A 13,540-nucleotide genomic window follows, 5' to 3' on the forward strand; every position below is an offset into this window, starting at 1 on the left:
TCCCTGTCCGAATCTTCTGTCGGGCCACAACACAGATTGAAATGGGCTCAGACATTCCATGCTAGCCTATTGCTAAAGTATCTGCTTTGTTGCTATTGCCATTTTAATTTTTCCAAACAAGAGAGCATAGGAGGCACTCTCAGCCTTCGTGGGCACTTCGAAACAGCACCTCTATACATCAGTGAGGAAGACTCCAAGTAGAAGGACTGCAGCCTCACTTAGAAGTAGTTTACCACAACAGGAAGATGAATAAGCAAAACTGTACAAAACTGTCTAGGACAAGCTAATGAGTTTAATCAAAATGGCATTCATGCTGTACTCTTCCAAAAAACATATAAACATCTGTTTTAAAACAACTGCATCCAACGTAATTCTTTTAATGCCATCAGTGAGGGCAAAGTTAAGACATTGAATGATGAAAATCCCGCAAAAATCAGTGTATAAGTTAATACCCAAGCAAATAATTTCTCCATCTTAAAATGCGAATCCTTAGACAGAGGCAAGGATTTGGGCTTCGGAAACAAGGCAGCAGACAAACTAAGGAAGAAAGATAAAAACGTTTGTGGGTAACACAGTGGAAGATATGTCAGGACGAGTCCCTCATTCAGACTTCTCTCCTGCTTTTTACCTCAGCAATAGCAACAGCAAGAGCACTTAGACTTATATGCTGCTTTACAGCCCTCTCTGAGCAGTTTACAGAGTCAGCCTCTCTCCCCCCCCCCCCAAAAAAATCTGGGTCCTCATTTGACCGACCTCGGAAGGAAGGCTGAGTCAACCTTGAGCCGGTCAGGATCGAACTGCTAGCTGTGGGCAGAGTTAGCCTTGCAATACTGCATTCTAACCCCTGCGCCTCCATGGACACTCACTGAATGGCCAAGATTAAAAACGAAATGATCCCTGAAAACGCCTAACATGATTGCCCTTACGTATCAAATAAATTAAACTTTTGTTTCTGCATATTGAAATTGCAATATGGCAGCAATATTTTTGAGAAGCACTGGAGGGCTGTGGCAAAAGCTTTGGGGTTTATACAACATTTGTATTGGCTCTTCTGCTAAAGTCCTGCTTTCATCGCCCCACGCTTAGGGTTAGCCATGCCTTCATTTGAGAACCAACCTCCTAAATTAAGTGACTCCCGAGAAAACAGCTACCAGGCTGTCTCAAATCCTCAAATGAAATAAACCGTCAGTTTCAGACAAGCTTTGGAACTAAAACATATATCTGGGAGAGCCTTGCCGGCTTCAGAAGAAATGGGCTGGCAAGGTAGGTGTCAGGGTGTGCGAGGCCTGGTTACACGTGTCCAAAGGTAAGTAGCAGGGCAGCTCCACACACCCCCATCCTCACCCTAGCTTAATTTTTACCATCCACTCTGGAGTGGGTGGGATCTTAATTAGGGTTTATTGGGGGGGGGGGTAGGGCTTATATTGGGCACATGTGTAGAAATCAAGCTAGGACTTACTTTCAGGGTAAGTCGTATTTTGGGGGGAAACAGGGTATAGATTGGACTTCAATTGTGCTTCAGTTATCTCCCAGAAAGGCTGGACTGCAGCAGCCTAGCCGAGTGATGCTTAGGGTACAAACACCAGGAGTTGGAGATAAACACAACATTCATCTTTATTATTCCAAAGTGTCACAGATTGGCATTTGAAGAATCCCAGTTTCAGAAGAGAGCCAAAGTCAGAGGACAATTCGGGTAGCAGAAAAAGAAATGGTGTACCGAGAAAAACAAAAAGAGATTGCTGGAGAAAGGGCGAAGAATTTCCGTTTCGAAAGCATTAAATAAATCAGAAGAACACCATTAAAATGTTCCGCCTGATGGTTCATGTTCAGAACAGATGCCAACTGATTTGGGTTGAACAGGATGATTTAACTGACTTGCATTTTATTCACCGAAGGAATACTGACTCAAATGTACTGCACAGGAAGGTATTTTAAATGCAAAGCCCAAGGAATAACCAACCGTAGCTTGTTAAGACACAAACCCCGCAGACAGCGCAGCCTGACATCGTTTCTTGGTTTGAAGAAAACATTTTGCTTTCAGTATGGATGAGACCACGACACATTAAAAAAAAAAACTATTGTACAACACAGAGCGATGCTCGCCTAAAAATGAAATTTTTTGCCTAAGGTGAGAGGTGCTCATCCTCCACAAAATACAGAGAAACAAGTGGCTTGAGGAAAGGAAAAAAAACAGACTTTAAAAAAGAACAAAACGACAACAACCCATATAGATAAAGATACACGCCACAAAAAAAACCCAACAAATTCTTAGAAGGAACCGCTTCTATACAACCTTGACTGAGATCTTGAATTTATATAAATCACCAGCAGAAATACCAGCTGCTCAGAATGTTCGTTATAGAGAGAGAGGAGAGAGAAAGAGAGACGCACGCAGGGTTTCCAGGCTGGGCTACGCAATCGTGGGGGCCAGTCTGCTTATAAAAGAAATGCTGCTGACGCACAGCCTTCGCAGGAACAGAGGGCACGAAGGCTTCATGATGAGATGTTCAACCACAATCCTCAGCTCCGTGAAGAGGGTCCTGAAAAGAGAAATATATATATATATATATATTTTCAAGCTCGAAGCACGTTGGAGCCATTATCACTTTTCAACTGGCCAACCAACTGAGGGTGGGTAGGGAAGGGAAGGGTGAGAAGGAATATAGGTTCCAGACTTCAAGGAGGAGAGCCGTGGGAGCCGAGGACACTGTCAGGATTCCAGAAATCGCCCTAATGAAATCATGATTCTCAAGCCAAACTTCAAAAGATTCATTAGAGGTGACATACTGGCTCTGCCCTGTATGAAGCCAACTCTGGCATACGTCAACTGCAATTTGGCAGATCGAATCTCACCAGGCTCAAGGTTGACTCAGCCTTCCATCCTTCCGAGGTGGGTAAAATGAAGACCCAGATTGTTGGGAGCAAGAGGCTGACTCTCTAAACGGCTTAGAGGGCTGTAAAGCACTATAAAGCAGTATATAAGTCTAAGTGTTATTGCTATTTACAGTCACCTGTGACCCTGTTTCCCCCCCTTCCCCCTGGGTGTGTCATAAATCAGATTCTCCAATTGAGCACGTTCACGGGCTGAGTGTCATCAATCACATTCTCCAATTAAATATATTCGCGGGCAAAAGCTCTGGTATTTTAGCTACAATCTTTTAAAGAGAAGAGTTGGAATGTACTTTCGCTTCCAAGCGGCTGCACTGCTTTTCCAGATTTCCTTCCTCCCCCCCTCCCCCTTTTTTAATGGCAACTACTAAAACAGGCATAGGGATGTTTTATGAGGTTGGTTGGCCGTTGGTGAGTCATGGACCCCTACATTTGAAAACAACAGGGAAAAAACATGGAAATTTGAGTCTTAATAGGAGGTTTTTCTATTCTCAGAATAATACGACACTCCATGTGACCTGCACTAATAGGAGGGGAGGGGAATTCTCTGTTGTAAAAATGTGGGTTTGCGCAGGAATTAACTAGGGCTGGTTTTGCCTTCCATAGTGCCAAAATGATGTACTCAACCAAGTTTTGTACGGAGACCCTGGCAGATCTCTAATGTGCTTGCTTTAGTTGGGATCATTGGCAAACATATATTCCAAGTTCAAGTCAAACAGCAGCGCTTCTCTCTCTCTCTCAAATTTCATCTTTGAAACTCAGGAGGACACAGCTGCAACCCTGATTGCTGCTACAGGTAGACCTCGGCTTACTTAGTGACCGTTCCAGGTTACAACATCGCTGAAAAAGCGAGTTAGGAACCGTTTTTCACACTTAGGACCGTTGCAGCATCCCCCAGGGGGATCACACAAACAAAACTTGAATGCTTGGCAAGTGATTTGTCTTTATGATGGTTGCAGTGTCCCTGGGATCATGTGGTCCCGTTTTGTGAAGTCAGCGGGGAAGCCAGATTCACTTAACAAGCATATTGGTGAATAGAATAATGGAATGGAAAAGAACAGAAGAATGGAACGGAATAGAAGAATGGAATGGAATAAAGGAGTGGAGTAGAGTGGAGCGGAGCAGAAGGGGAGAGAGAGAAGAGAAGAATGTGGAATAAAATAGAATTAGAATTAAATAGAAGAGAAGAGAAGAGAAGAGAAGAGAAGAGAAGAGAAGAGAGAAGAGAAGAGAAGAGAAGAGAAGAGAAGAGAAGAGAAGAGAAGAAGAATGGAAGCATTTTGTAAAAATATTTTTAAAAAATGGAATTATAGCCATGAGATACCGAGAGAAACCCCAAACAGTTAGCTCTCTGCTTAAGGTAGCCCCAAAATAATTGTGCGCATGAGTAATCCTCACTGGCTTCTCACCTGCAGTAAGGATTTCTGCGAGAAGAGTAACGGAGCGTAAGAAATCTGTAGTAAATAAAAGGCTGCAGCAAGCTTCCTTGTCCGCTGAAAAGGACAAAAAGAGAAGGACGGTGGGTTAAAAAACAACAGCAGTTGATCTCTTAACCAAGAGAGGATTTATATTATTATACAGGGGGGGGGTTCCCTGACTTGCAACTGTTCATTTAGTGGCCGAAGTCCCAATGGCGCTGAAAAAAAGCAACTTATGACCCTTTTTCACTTATGATCCCCACGGTCACATGACCAAAATTTGGACACTGAGAAACTGGCATGTACTTATGACGGTTGCAGTGTCCTAGGGCCAAGTGATTTCCCCTTTTCCGCCCTCCTGACAAGCCAGAGTCCCTGTGAAAGCAGGATGCACTTAACAATCGTGTCATGAACTATGCAGCTTGCAGGGATCCGCTTAACAACAGCGGCAGGAAAGGTCGCATCTGTACTCCGCATTCTGAACTAATCTTACGTGTCAATATTCTGTGGCGGATACACACCCAAACAGATCTATAGCTCAGGACGTAACATGCTTTGATTGCCAAAAATAGTGGCAATATAATAAAAAAAAAACCAAGAAAGCATGAAAAGAGGAAGAGAAGCACTGCCTGTCCAGTGTCACTCAGGAACAGACCTCGCTGTGTTCAAGGCAGCTTTTATTTCCTAGGCAGGCTTGTCTGAAAGCAATTCCCTTATTTAAAAAATAAGCCTCAATGAGTTTAATTGGGATCACTTCCAAGAAACAGTGTCTAGGACAGGCCACCCCTCTGGCAATATGGTGCCATGTGTTAGCCTGACTATAAATGCATTATCCACCACCAGCCCACATAATGACCTTAATTGTGACAAACGAATATTTTGAAGCCAAAAACAAACAAAAAAATGAAGGCTGCACCTCTCTTCAAAGTTTTGTATCTTTTTATCATCGGAATCCTGTTTAAGATACCAAAATAATAATAGTAATAAAAAAATACGTTTCAATCTACCCTGCCCAATGTTTAAGAGCAATTTAACTGACACTCTAGTATAGAATTATTGAATGGCCAAGTGTGCTTGGACGCACAAGGAATTTCTCTTTGATGCATATGCTTTCAGTGTACATAAAGAAAAAAAATAAAGTACATTCACCAAGAATCAGACATTCTGCAGTTCAGCTCTAGAGCTCTTTTAAGTTCTCATGGAAATCATAAAACCTTGAATAAATCACTAGCCTGAGCCTTCTTCTTCACCCCGTAAATCAGGTTTCTTTGAGACAGGAAATACTGCATTCCAAACTGTGGGTGCAGTTGAGATAGCTTGAAAAATAAATTTATATATATGAAGGACTACAAAGGACACATACCTGAAAAGCATAAACACGGTAGCTGGCATCAAGAAGATTTCGTTGCAGGCAATAAATTTTAAGATGTTTTGCTGATTAGCGTTCAACTTGTCCAACAGATTTCTGAGAAAAGGCAGGCTATTTGAGCCCCGGGCCTTTAAAAAGAAGGGAGAAAAACCAATGAACAAATGTCCCTGGAAATCACTTGCTCTAGCTTATGCCAATTTACCAATGAAAAATAAAAACTCTGTAGATATTTTTAACTCTTAATATTTAGTAGCTCTATACCTGTGTTTCGCTACGAACCAATGTGGTCGGGCTTAGTTTTGAGGGAGGAAAATAAGGGGGAAATTTTTTTGCCTCTGCCTACCACCATCAATCGGTATTTATCTGGCTAGCATCTTGTCAGTGTGTGAGAGTTGAGGGCTGTTTGGAAACTGAGACAGTATTTACTGTGTGAGCAAGGAGACAGCAAGGACCCTGGGCGTGGCTTAGCTCAACTGTTCTGTGCTAAAGATGCTTAGTGCTGTGAAACTGAAACTCTTCTGCTTGTGTTTTGCATTTGGAAGAGATTTAGAACTCCTTAGCATCAGAGTGTGGTAATAATAAGATACAAAATACTTGTGCTCTGATGGTCGTTTTGAAAAATCCTTTCTTAGTGAGCACCTGGAAGCCAAGACGAACATACACGCCCAATTTCAAGTTTGTAGGCTTTACGGTTCTGGAGATTTTGTGATGATGCGCGAGTGGTATTTCGCTTTTATGTATATGGAGGAGGAAGAGGAGGAGGAAGAGAAGAGGAAGAGGAAGAAGAAGAACCATGAAGGCACTCATTAACCCTCTAAGATCTAAACCAGCTTTCCAAACATGCTGATCCTTGTAAATCTAAAGAGTTAACTCTGAATACCGCTAAAAAAAAGTCTCTTAAAGCATGGAAAGCATCTTTCATAGCCCCAAGAGGACAAAAAGTATCAGTAATAGTACCTCACAACTGCTTTGTCAATGCCATGAGAGCGTACAGTCCTCGATTTACGACAACGGAGCCCAACATATGCATTGCTAAGTGAAACATTTCTTAAGTGAACTTTGCCCCGTTTTACGACCTCCCTCGCCAGGGTTGTTCAGCGAATCGCTGCAACTGTTGCATAGATAGCACGACTGCTAAGCAAATGAATGAATTTTTCCACTGACTTGCCTTGTCAGAAGGTCGCCAAAGGGGATCACCCTGGGGTGCTGCAACCATCAGAAGGATGCCTCAGAATGTTGATCACGTGATCATCGGGATGCTACAACGGTTATTAAATGTGGAAAATGGCCACGTGTCATTTTCCCAGTGCCGCTGCGTCACTAAGTGAACCGTTGTAAGTCAAGGACTTCCTGTATGTGGCCCTACAGCTGCCTGCTGACAGGTAGGCTGGTCATTTCAGAGTTCCGTGGCCATCAGCAGAGGGAAGGGATATATTATTTTTCTAATGATTCTCTCATCTTTTTTTTTAATAAAAGTTTTTATTTTTATTTTGGCACATCTCTTCAGTGAGCAGCGTGATTCCAGGTTACAACATTTATACATTGTCATAATTGCATTTCCAACTTTCCTATCTAATTTCATATCCAATCGTTATCTATTCCGCTGATCTTTAAATAAGTGCTCACTTCATATTTCAATTCATTCATTCAATATCAAAAACATTCCATCCTCACATATATTTTCAATACCTTATCCCCTATTATTTCCATTTTCACCTTACCACCTATTTTATTTTACATTATTCATTATCTTCGTTAACTTTCTCAAAGCCGATATATAATAAACAGTCAAAAAAGAGTAAAAATAAAATAACATTAATATATTCAGTCTACAATAAATGCAGAGATATGCTCTCTTCCCCTGGCAAATAGATGGGGAAGAAATGGAGGGAGTGACAGATTTTATTTTCATGAGCTCCAAGATCACTGCAGATGGGGACTGCAGCCAAGAAATTAAAAGACTACGGAAGAAAGCTATGGCAAATCTAGACAGCCTACTCAAAAGCAGAGACATCCCCCTGCTAACAGATGAGGAGGTAATTAAGAAAATATTAGAGTGTGCAGAAATGAACAGACTAACACTAGCAATTAAGGAGAAAGAGCCAACTGTGTATTATATGATGTGGAATATATTTTATCAATTGCTAGAAAATAAAAAAGAAATTTGCAAATGCAAAGAACAGAAAACAGATTAAAAAAAGAGATACAAATAAGATGACAACTGTTGATATATGTACGATGAGAACAATAAGATGTAATGTTAGTAAGGTATTATCACCAGAAGAGTTTTATGTTTAGCTGTTTGATGTATCTTTAATTCCAAATTTAGAGAAATAATATCAATGTGAATGTGAATGGTGACGGAGGTTGGCACAGAGGTGTTTGTGCCCAGAAGACACACTGCTTGGGAAAAAATGAAACGTACTTTTGAAACGGAAAAATAAAAAACTTTATTTAAAAAAAAGGGTGTATAGAGCTATGGCTTTCCCAGTTGCAATGTATGGCTGGGAAAGTTGGACCGTAAAGAAGGCTGAGTGCCAAAGAATGGAGGTTCTTTGAACTCTGGGGCTGGAGGAGGAGACTCCTGTGAGTCCCTTGGACTGCAAGGCCATCCAACTGGTCAGTCCTAGAGGAGATCAACCCTGGCTGCTCTTTAGAAGGCCAGATCGTAAAGAGGAAACTCAAAGACTTTGGCCACCTCATGAGAAGGAAGGAAGGACTCCCTGGAGAAGAGCTGAATGCTGGGAGGAAGAAGGGGGCGGCAGAGAAGGAGGAGGCTGGATGGAGTCCCTGAATCAGTCAGCGTGAGCTTAAATGGACTCCAGAAGATGGTAGAGGACAGGAAGGTCTAGACAAATGTGGTCCATGCGGTCGTGATGGGTCAGACACGACTTCTCAACTAACAACATGAAGACCTCACTCCTCTCTTCCATGGTCTTCTTAATTGTCCAAGAAGAAAACCCAATATAATAGGATTTCTCAACTTTGGGAATGTTTTAGAAGTCCACACAATTTAAACATTCCCAAGGTAGAGAAAAATTACTCTATAACCAGCCCAGATCTCAAAGCAGAAAAATAGATGTCAACATCATACTTACATCAAGAACTTTCTTTGTGTAGGTCACAGCATGAAGCAACGAAAACAAGAGGACAGGAAAAATGCTCACTGAAGTGAAAGTTAAGGGCACCACATTATAATTACAGTGGACAAGTTTTAAAAATCCTGGAACTGAGCCAAGGTAACACCCCGTTTCCCTGAAAATACGACCTACCCTGAAAGTAAGCCCTAGCTTGATTTTTTTTACACAGGTGCCCAATATAAGCCCTACCCCCCAAAATAGGTCCTAATTAAGATCCCACCCACACCAGGATGGATGGGTAAAAATTAAGCTAAGGTGGGGATGGGGGGGGGTGGAGCTGCCCTGCTACCTAGCTTTGGACAGGTGTAGCCAGGCCTCGCACACCCCAACACCTGCCTTGCCAGCCCATTTTTTCTGCAGCCAGCAAGACTGGCAAGGCTTTCCTGAAGGCCTCTGGAGCTGATAACAAAACTCTGGATCGATCCTGAGCTCTCTTATCGGCCTCAGAGGCCTTCAGGAAAGCCTTGCCGGCCACAGAAGTTCCTGAAGGCCTCAGAGAGCAAAAAGGAGGCCGGGGGCGATGCGCACAACTGAGGTTAGTCAGTGGAGGACATTCCCTGAAAATAAGACCTGGTGCCTTTTTTTTTATAAGACAGGATCTTATTTTCAGGGAAACATGGTATTGCTAAGAAAAAGAATATTGTTTACGTCGTTGCCAGGATTCACGTTAGCCTTGAGGAAGATTTTACTTTATTATTATAACCAATACCAGTTTAAAACCCTGCCCCTCACTCCTAGTATAAATGTGAACAAAACAGACTTGTGAAAAGGGATGGCTAATTGGACAGATAATTGAACATAATTAAGAACTCCACACATATTTATCTTTTCAAGCCACCCGGTCACTGCAAGTGATGTGGGCAGCCATTTGAATTAATCAACCAATTTTTAAACATCACAAGACTTCTTCAGAGGGCTCATGGTACAGGTAGTCCTCGACTTACGATCACCTTCTGTGGTCGTAAATTGAGGACTACCTGTACCATGAGCCCAACGTTTTTATTTATAAAAATGATTTATATTTATACGAACCCAACATTTTTATTTGCCAAGCGAGATTTTTGTTAAGTGAGTTTTGCCCCATTTTATGACCTTTTCTGCCAGAGTTGTTAAGTGAATCAGCCTTTCCCACTGATGTTGCTTGTCAGGTCGCAAAAGGGGATCTCGTGACCCCGTCAGGATGCTGCAACTATCATGAGTTAGTTAGTTGCCAAGTGTCCAAATTTTGATCGTGTGACCTTGGGTATGCTACAATGGTCGTAAGTGTGAAAAATGGTCGTAAGTCACTTTTTTCAGCGCCGTTGTGACTTTGAAGTCACTAAAGGAACGGTTGTAAGTTGGGGACCCCCCTGTATATTATAAATCCTGTCTTGATTAAGAAATAAACTGCTGTTGTTTTTTAACCTACCGTCCTTATTTATTTTCAGCGGACAAGGAAGCTTATTGCAGCCTTTTATTTACTATGGATTTCTTACACTGCTTGCAGAAATCCTTACTGCTGGTAAGAGGCCAGTGAAGATTACTCACGGGTAAAATTAGTCATTTCTCCTTTTTATTTTTTCCAAACATTCTTTTAAAATCCCCACAGCTCCCTTGGCCATTAATCTGGCTTGCCTGTCAGCTCAGTCCAGCCCTGCAGCAAATGGGCAGATCTAACTTTTGACTCGCCAGATATGTTTCCCCGAAAATACGACCTACCCTGAAAGTAAGGCCTCACTTGATTTCTACACATGTGCCCAATATAAACCCTACCTCCAAAATAAGCCCCAACTAAGTCCAACTAAATACTCTTAAAAAGAAAAGGATACTTGTGACAGGGTAGGAATTAACGAAGATGAGGGAATACAGAAGGTAGTGGCAACTGTCCTCCAACAAGGCTTGAGATAAGAATGCCCGGCTTAGCTGGAAATGTGGCAGCCGTTGGTGGAGACGCAGGGCGCTGGTGAGCGCGTTTGCCAGCAAAGCCCTCTGGTAAAAGCTTGCTGCTTCATGCAACCTGGGAATTATCCAAGGAGAAGTTAGCACACAAACAAGCCACTGCTCGAAGTCATCCTCCCACGAGCATTGAATTGCATCACCGACATCGCGGTATTGAAATCTGCCCTGCTCAACTGGCAAGCCGAGGCATTCTTCTTCCTTCCATTAAAGACAAATCTGTGAAACTTTGTGGGGATATTGCATCCCAGGAAAAAAAATAAAAATAAAGGTTAGGTAGGTTAGCAATATTTTACAAATTTTAAATGACAAGTGTTGAAATCTGAAGTTTCGCCTCCGCTGACTCACACCGAATTGGTTATGTGTCCATTATTGTCCAGGCCAAATTAAACGGTTTAAAATCAGAAGCAGCAATGTTTTAAAAAACATTGACTACAAGCAAAGTGTATTCTACTGACCAACTGGTGAATTAAATCCAGTATGTGATCTTTACCAGTGAAATCAATGAAATGTCAAACTGCTAATTCCTGATTGGACTACATCCCTTATGTACCTAGACACAATACATTTGCCTAAATTTGTGACAATATAACATAAAACATCTTAAAAATTATTGATACTTTCTGTTGTGCCCCTAAAACTGATACTATGCTGCCCTAAATTAATACAGTGCTGTGGCTCTAAAATTTATACTATACAACCTAAATTTATACGGTGCTGTCTTCCTGAAATTTATACTATGCTACCCTAAATTTATAGAGTGCTGTGGCTCTAAAATTTATGCTATGCTACCCTAAATTTATATGGGGCTGTGGCTCTAAAATTTATACTATGCTACCCTAAATTTTTACATATACTATGCTAACCTTAATTTATACAATGCTGGGGCAGTAAAATTTATAGTGTGCAACCTAAATTTATATGGTGCTGTGGCCCTAAAATTGATACCATGTTACCCTAAATTTATACAGTGCTGTGGCCCTAAAATTGATACTATGCAACCTAAACTTATATAGTGCTATGTCCCTAAAATTGAAGAGAAGCAGCATCATAATTTTTAAAGAAAATATTATACCTACCCTAGAAGAGGAAGGACAAATAAAGCTGAACAATAAATTGTGAATATCCGAGAAAGCCACATTGCTGTGTCCAACTTGTTAGTCATCAGAAATTGCTGGAACAAAAGAAAAAAATTCATGCAGGAAAATTGCCATGCCTGACACTAAATCTACAAATATTCAGCCGTTGCATATAGAGAGCAGACAATTCCATTTTTTTTACAGGTCCTCGACCTACAACTGTTCATTTAAGAGACCATTTGAAGCTGAAAAAAGGGGACTTAGGACCATTTTTCACACTTACAACCCTGTTGGCATCTTCATAGTCTCATGATTTACATTCAGATGCTTGACAACTGACTCGCATTTATGACGGTCGTAGTGTCCTCGGGGGCGGTGTCACGCGATCCCCTGTGGTGACCTTCTGACAAGCAAAGTCAATTTGGAAGCCCAATTCACTTTAACGACCATGGTTACTGATTTAATGGGAGTGATTCACTTAACAACAGTGGCAAGGAAGGTCGCAACAGGGTTCAAAACTCATTTAACCATGGTCTCACACACTTAACAACCGAAATTCGGGGCTCAGTGGTAGTCGTAAATCGAGGATTATCTGTATTAGAGGAGAGAGAAAGGAGCAGTGCTGTTCCCTTACTACTATCCACGAGTGGCTTTATTCAACCTCGGACGGGAGACCACGGGGAAATATTAATCCAGGGATGGGAGACCACAAGGGAATATTGTTCATCGGGGATGGGAGACCACGAGGAAATCCGCTCCCACTCGGGGCCGAGGGCCTGCTCTTCCCCACCCCGGAACACCTGCGAGATCAAGGGAGGAGGGGAAGGGGACGGACAACTGATCACCCCTCCAGCAACCCCCGCGCGCCGTGGACAATGGGACCTGTAGTCCGAAACGGCCCGGCTCGCGCGTTCGCTCACCACCGCTCCTCCGCCCGCGCCGCCTTGCATGGGCCCGTTCTGCGCCGCGTCCGCCATGGCCCGACGACGCCCGGCTTCGCTGGCTCGACGAAGGGGAGCGAGAAGCTCGAAGGCCGACCGCGAGGGAAGCCGGCGCGACGCTTAGGGGAGAGAAGGAGACCGCTTCTGCGCATGCGCCTGACCCGGCCCCGACCCCGCCGAGGGAGGAAAGAGGCGGGGAGAGAGAGAGAGAGAGAGAGAGAGAGAAGGCCGCAATTTCGCCTCGTAGTGCGCATGCGTCCGCCCGCCGTTTCCGGTTCACCCGGCTACTGCCGGGGGGCATGCCGGGGGATGTAGTTTTCCCAGGCGCGCAGGGAGTGGCGTCCTGGCGCTGAGCGGGGCTGCGCGGTAGGCGAGGCTTTCCCAGCTCAAACCTGGCTGGTGTGATTCCCGCGTGGTTTTTGCACGTTTCTTTTCGCGTGTCCTTCCCCCCCCCCTCCCCCAGCCTGATCCTTGGCTAGGACAAGGCAGAGAATGGAATGGGCGGCATATAAAATTAATGAAAGGGATGGGATTTATTCCTCAATTCCTTAATTATTATTAATCGTAATTCATTATGGTCATAATAATTATTAATCTTAATTCATTATGGTCATAATAATTAATCATAATCAATTATGAACATTATTAATAATAATCAGCTATGGTCATAATTATTAATCATAATTATAATAATTATTAATAATAATTAATTGATTCATTCATTAAAACTGAACTCCGAAAAATGACTATCTTGTTCAATGACACAATG

The 13,540-nt window shown here is 42.6% G+C and overlaps 1 protein-coding gene across 1 annotated transcript; it reads right to left on the bottom strand.

Moving 5' to 3' along the window:
• Positions 1 to 1,596: 1,596 nt before the first annotated feature.
• On the bottom strand, positions 1,597 to 12,919 carry TMEM33 (transmembrane protein 33). Its single transcript, XM_026699797.2, has 7 exons — positions 12,751 to 12,919; positions 11,831 to 11,925; positions 10,625 to 10,812; positions 8,775 to 8,842; positions 5,671 to 5,804; positions 4,299 to 4,382; positions 1,597 to 2,540 (listed from the first exon to the last, which is right to left on the bottom strand). The coding sequence occupies exons 1-7, from the start codon at positions 12,805 to 12,807 to the stop codon at positions 2,411 to 2,413; spliced, it is 756 nt and encodes a 251-aa protein (XP_026555582.1). The 5' UTR covers positions 12,808 to 12,919; the 3' UTR covers positions 1,597 to 2,410.
• Between the last annotated feature and the right edge of the window lie 621 nt (positions 12,920 to 13,540).

The sequence above is a fragment of the Pseudonaja textilis genome, chromosome 6 (genome assembly GCF_049901715.1).
Source record: "Pseudonaja textilis isolate UNSWEBS1 chromosome 6, rPseTex1.2, whole genome shotgun sequence".
Classification (NCBI taxonomy): Eukaryota; Metazoa; Chordata; class Lepidosauria; order Squamata; family Elapidae; genus Pseudonaja; species Pseudonaja textilis.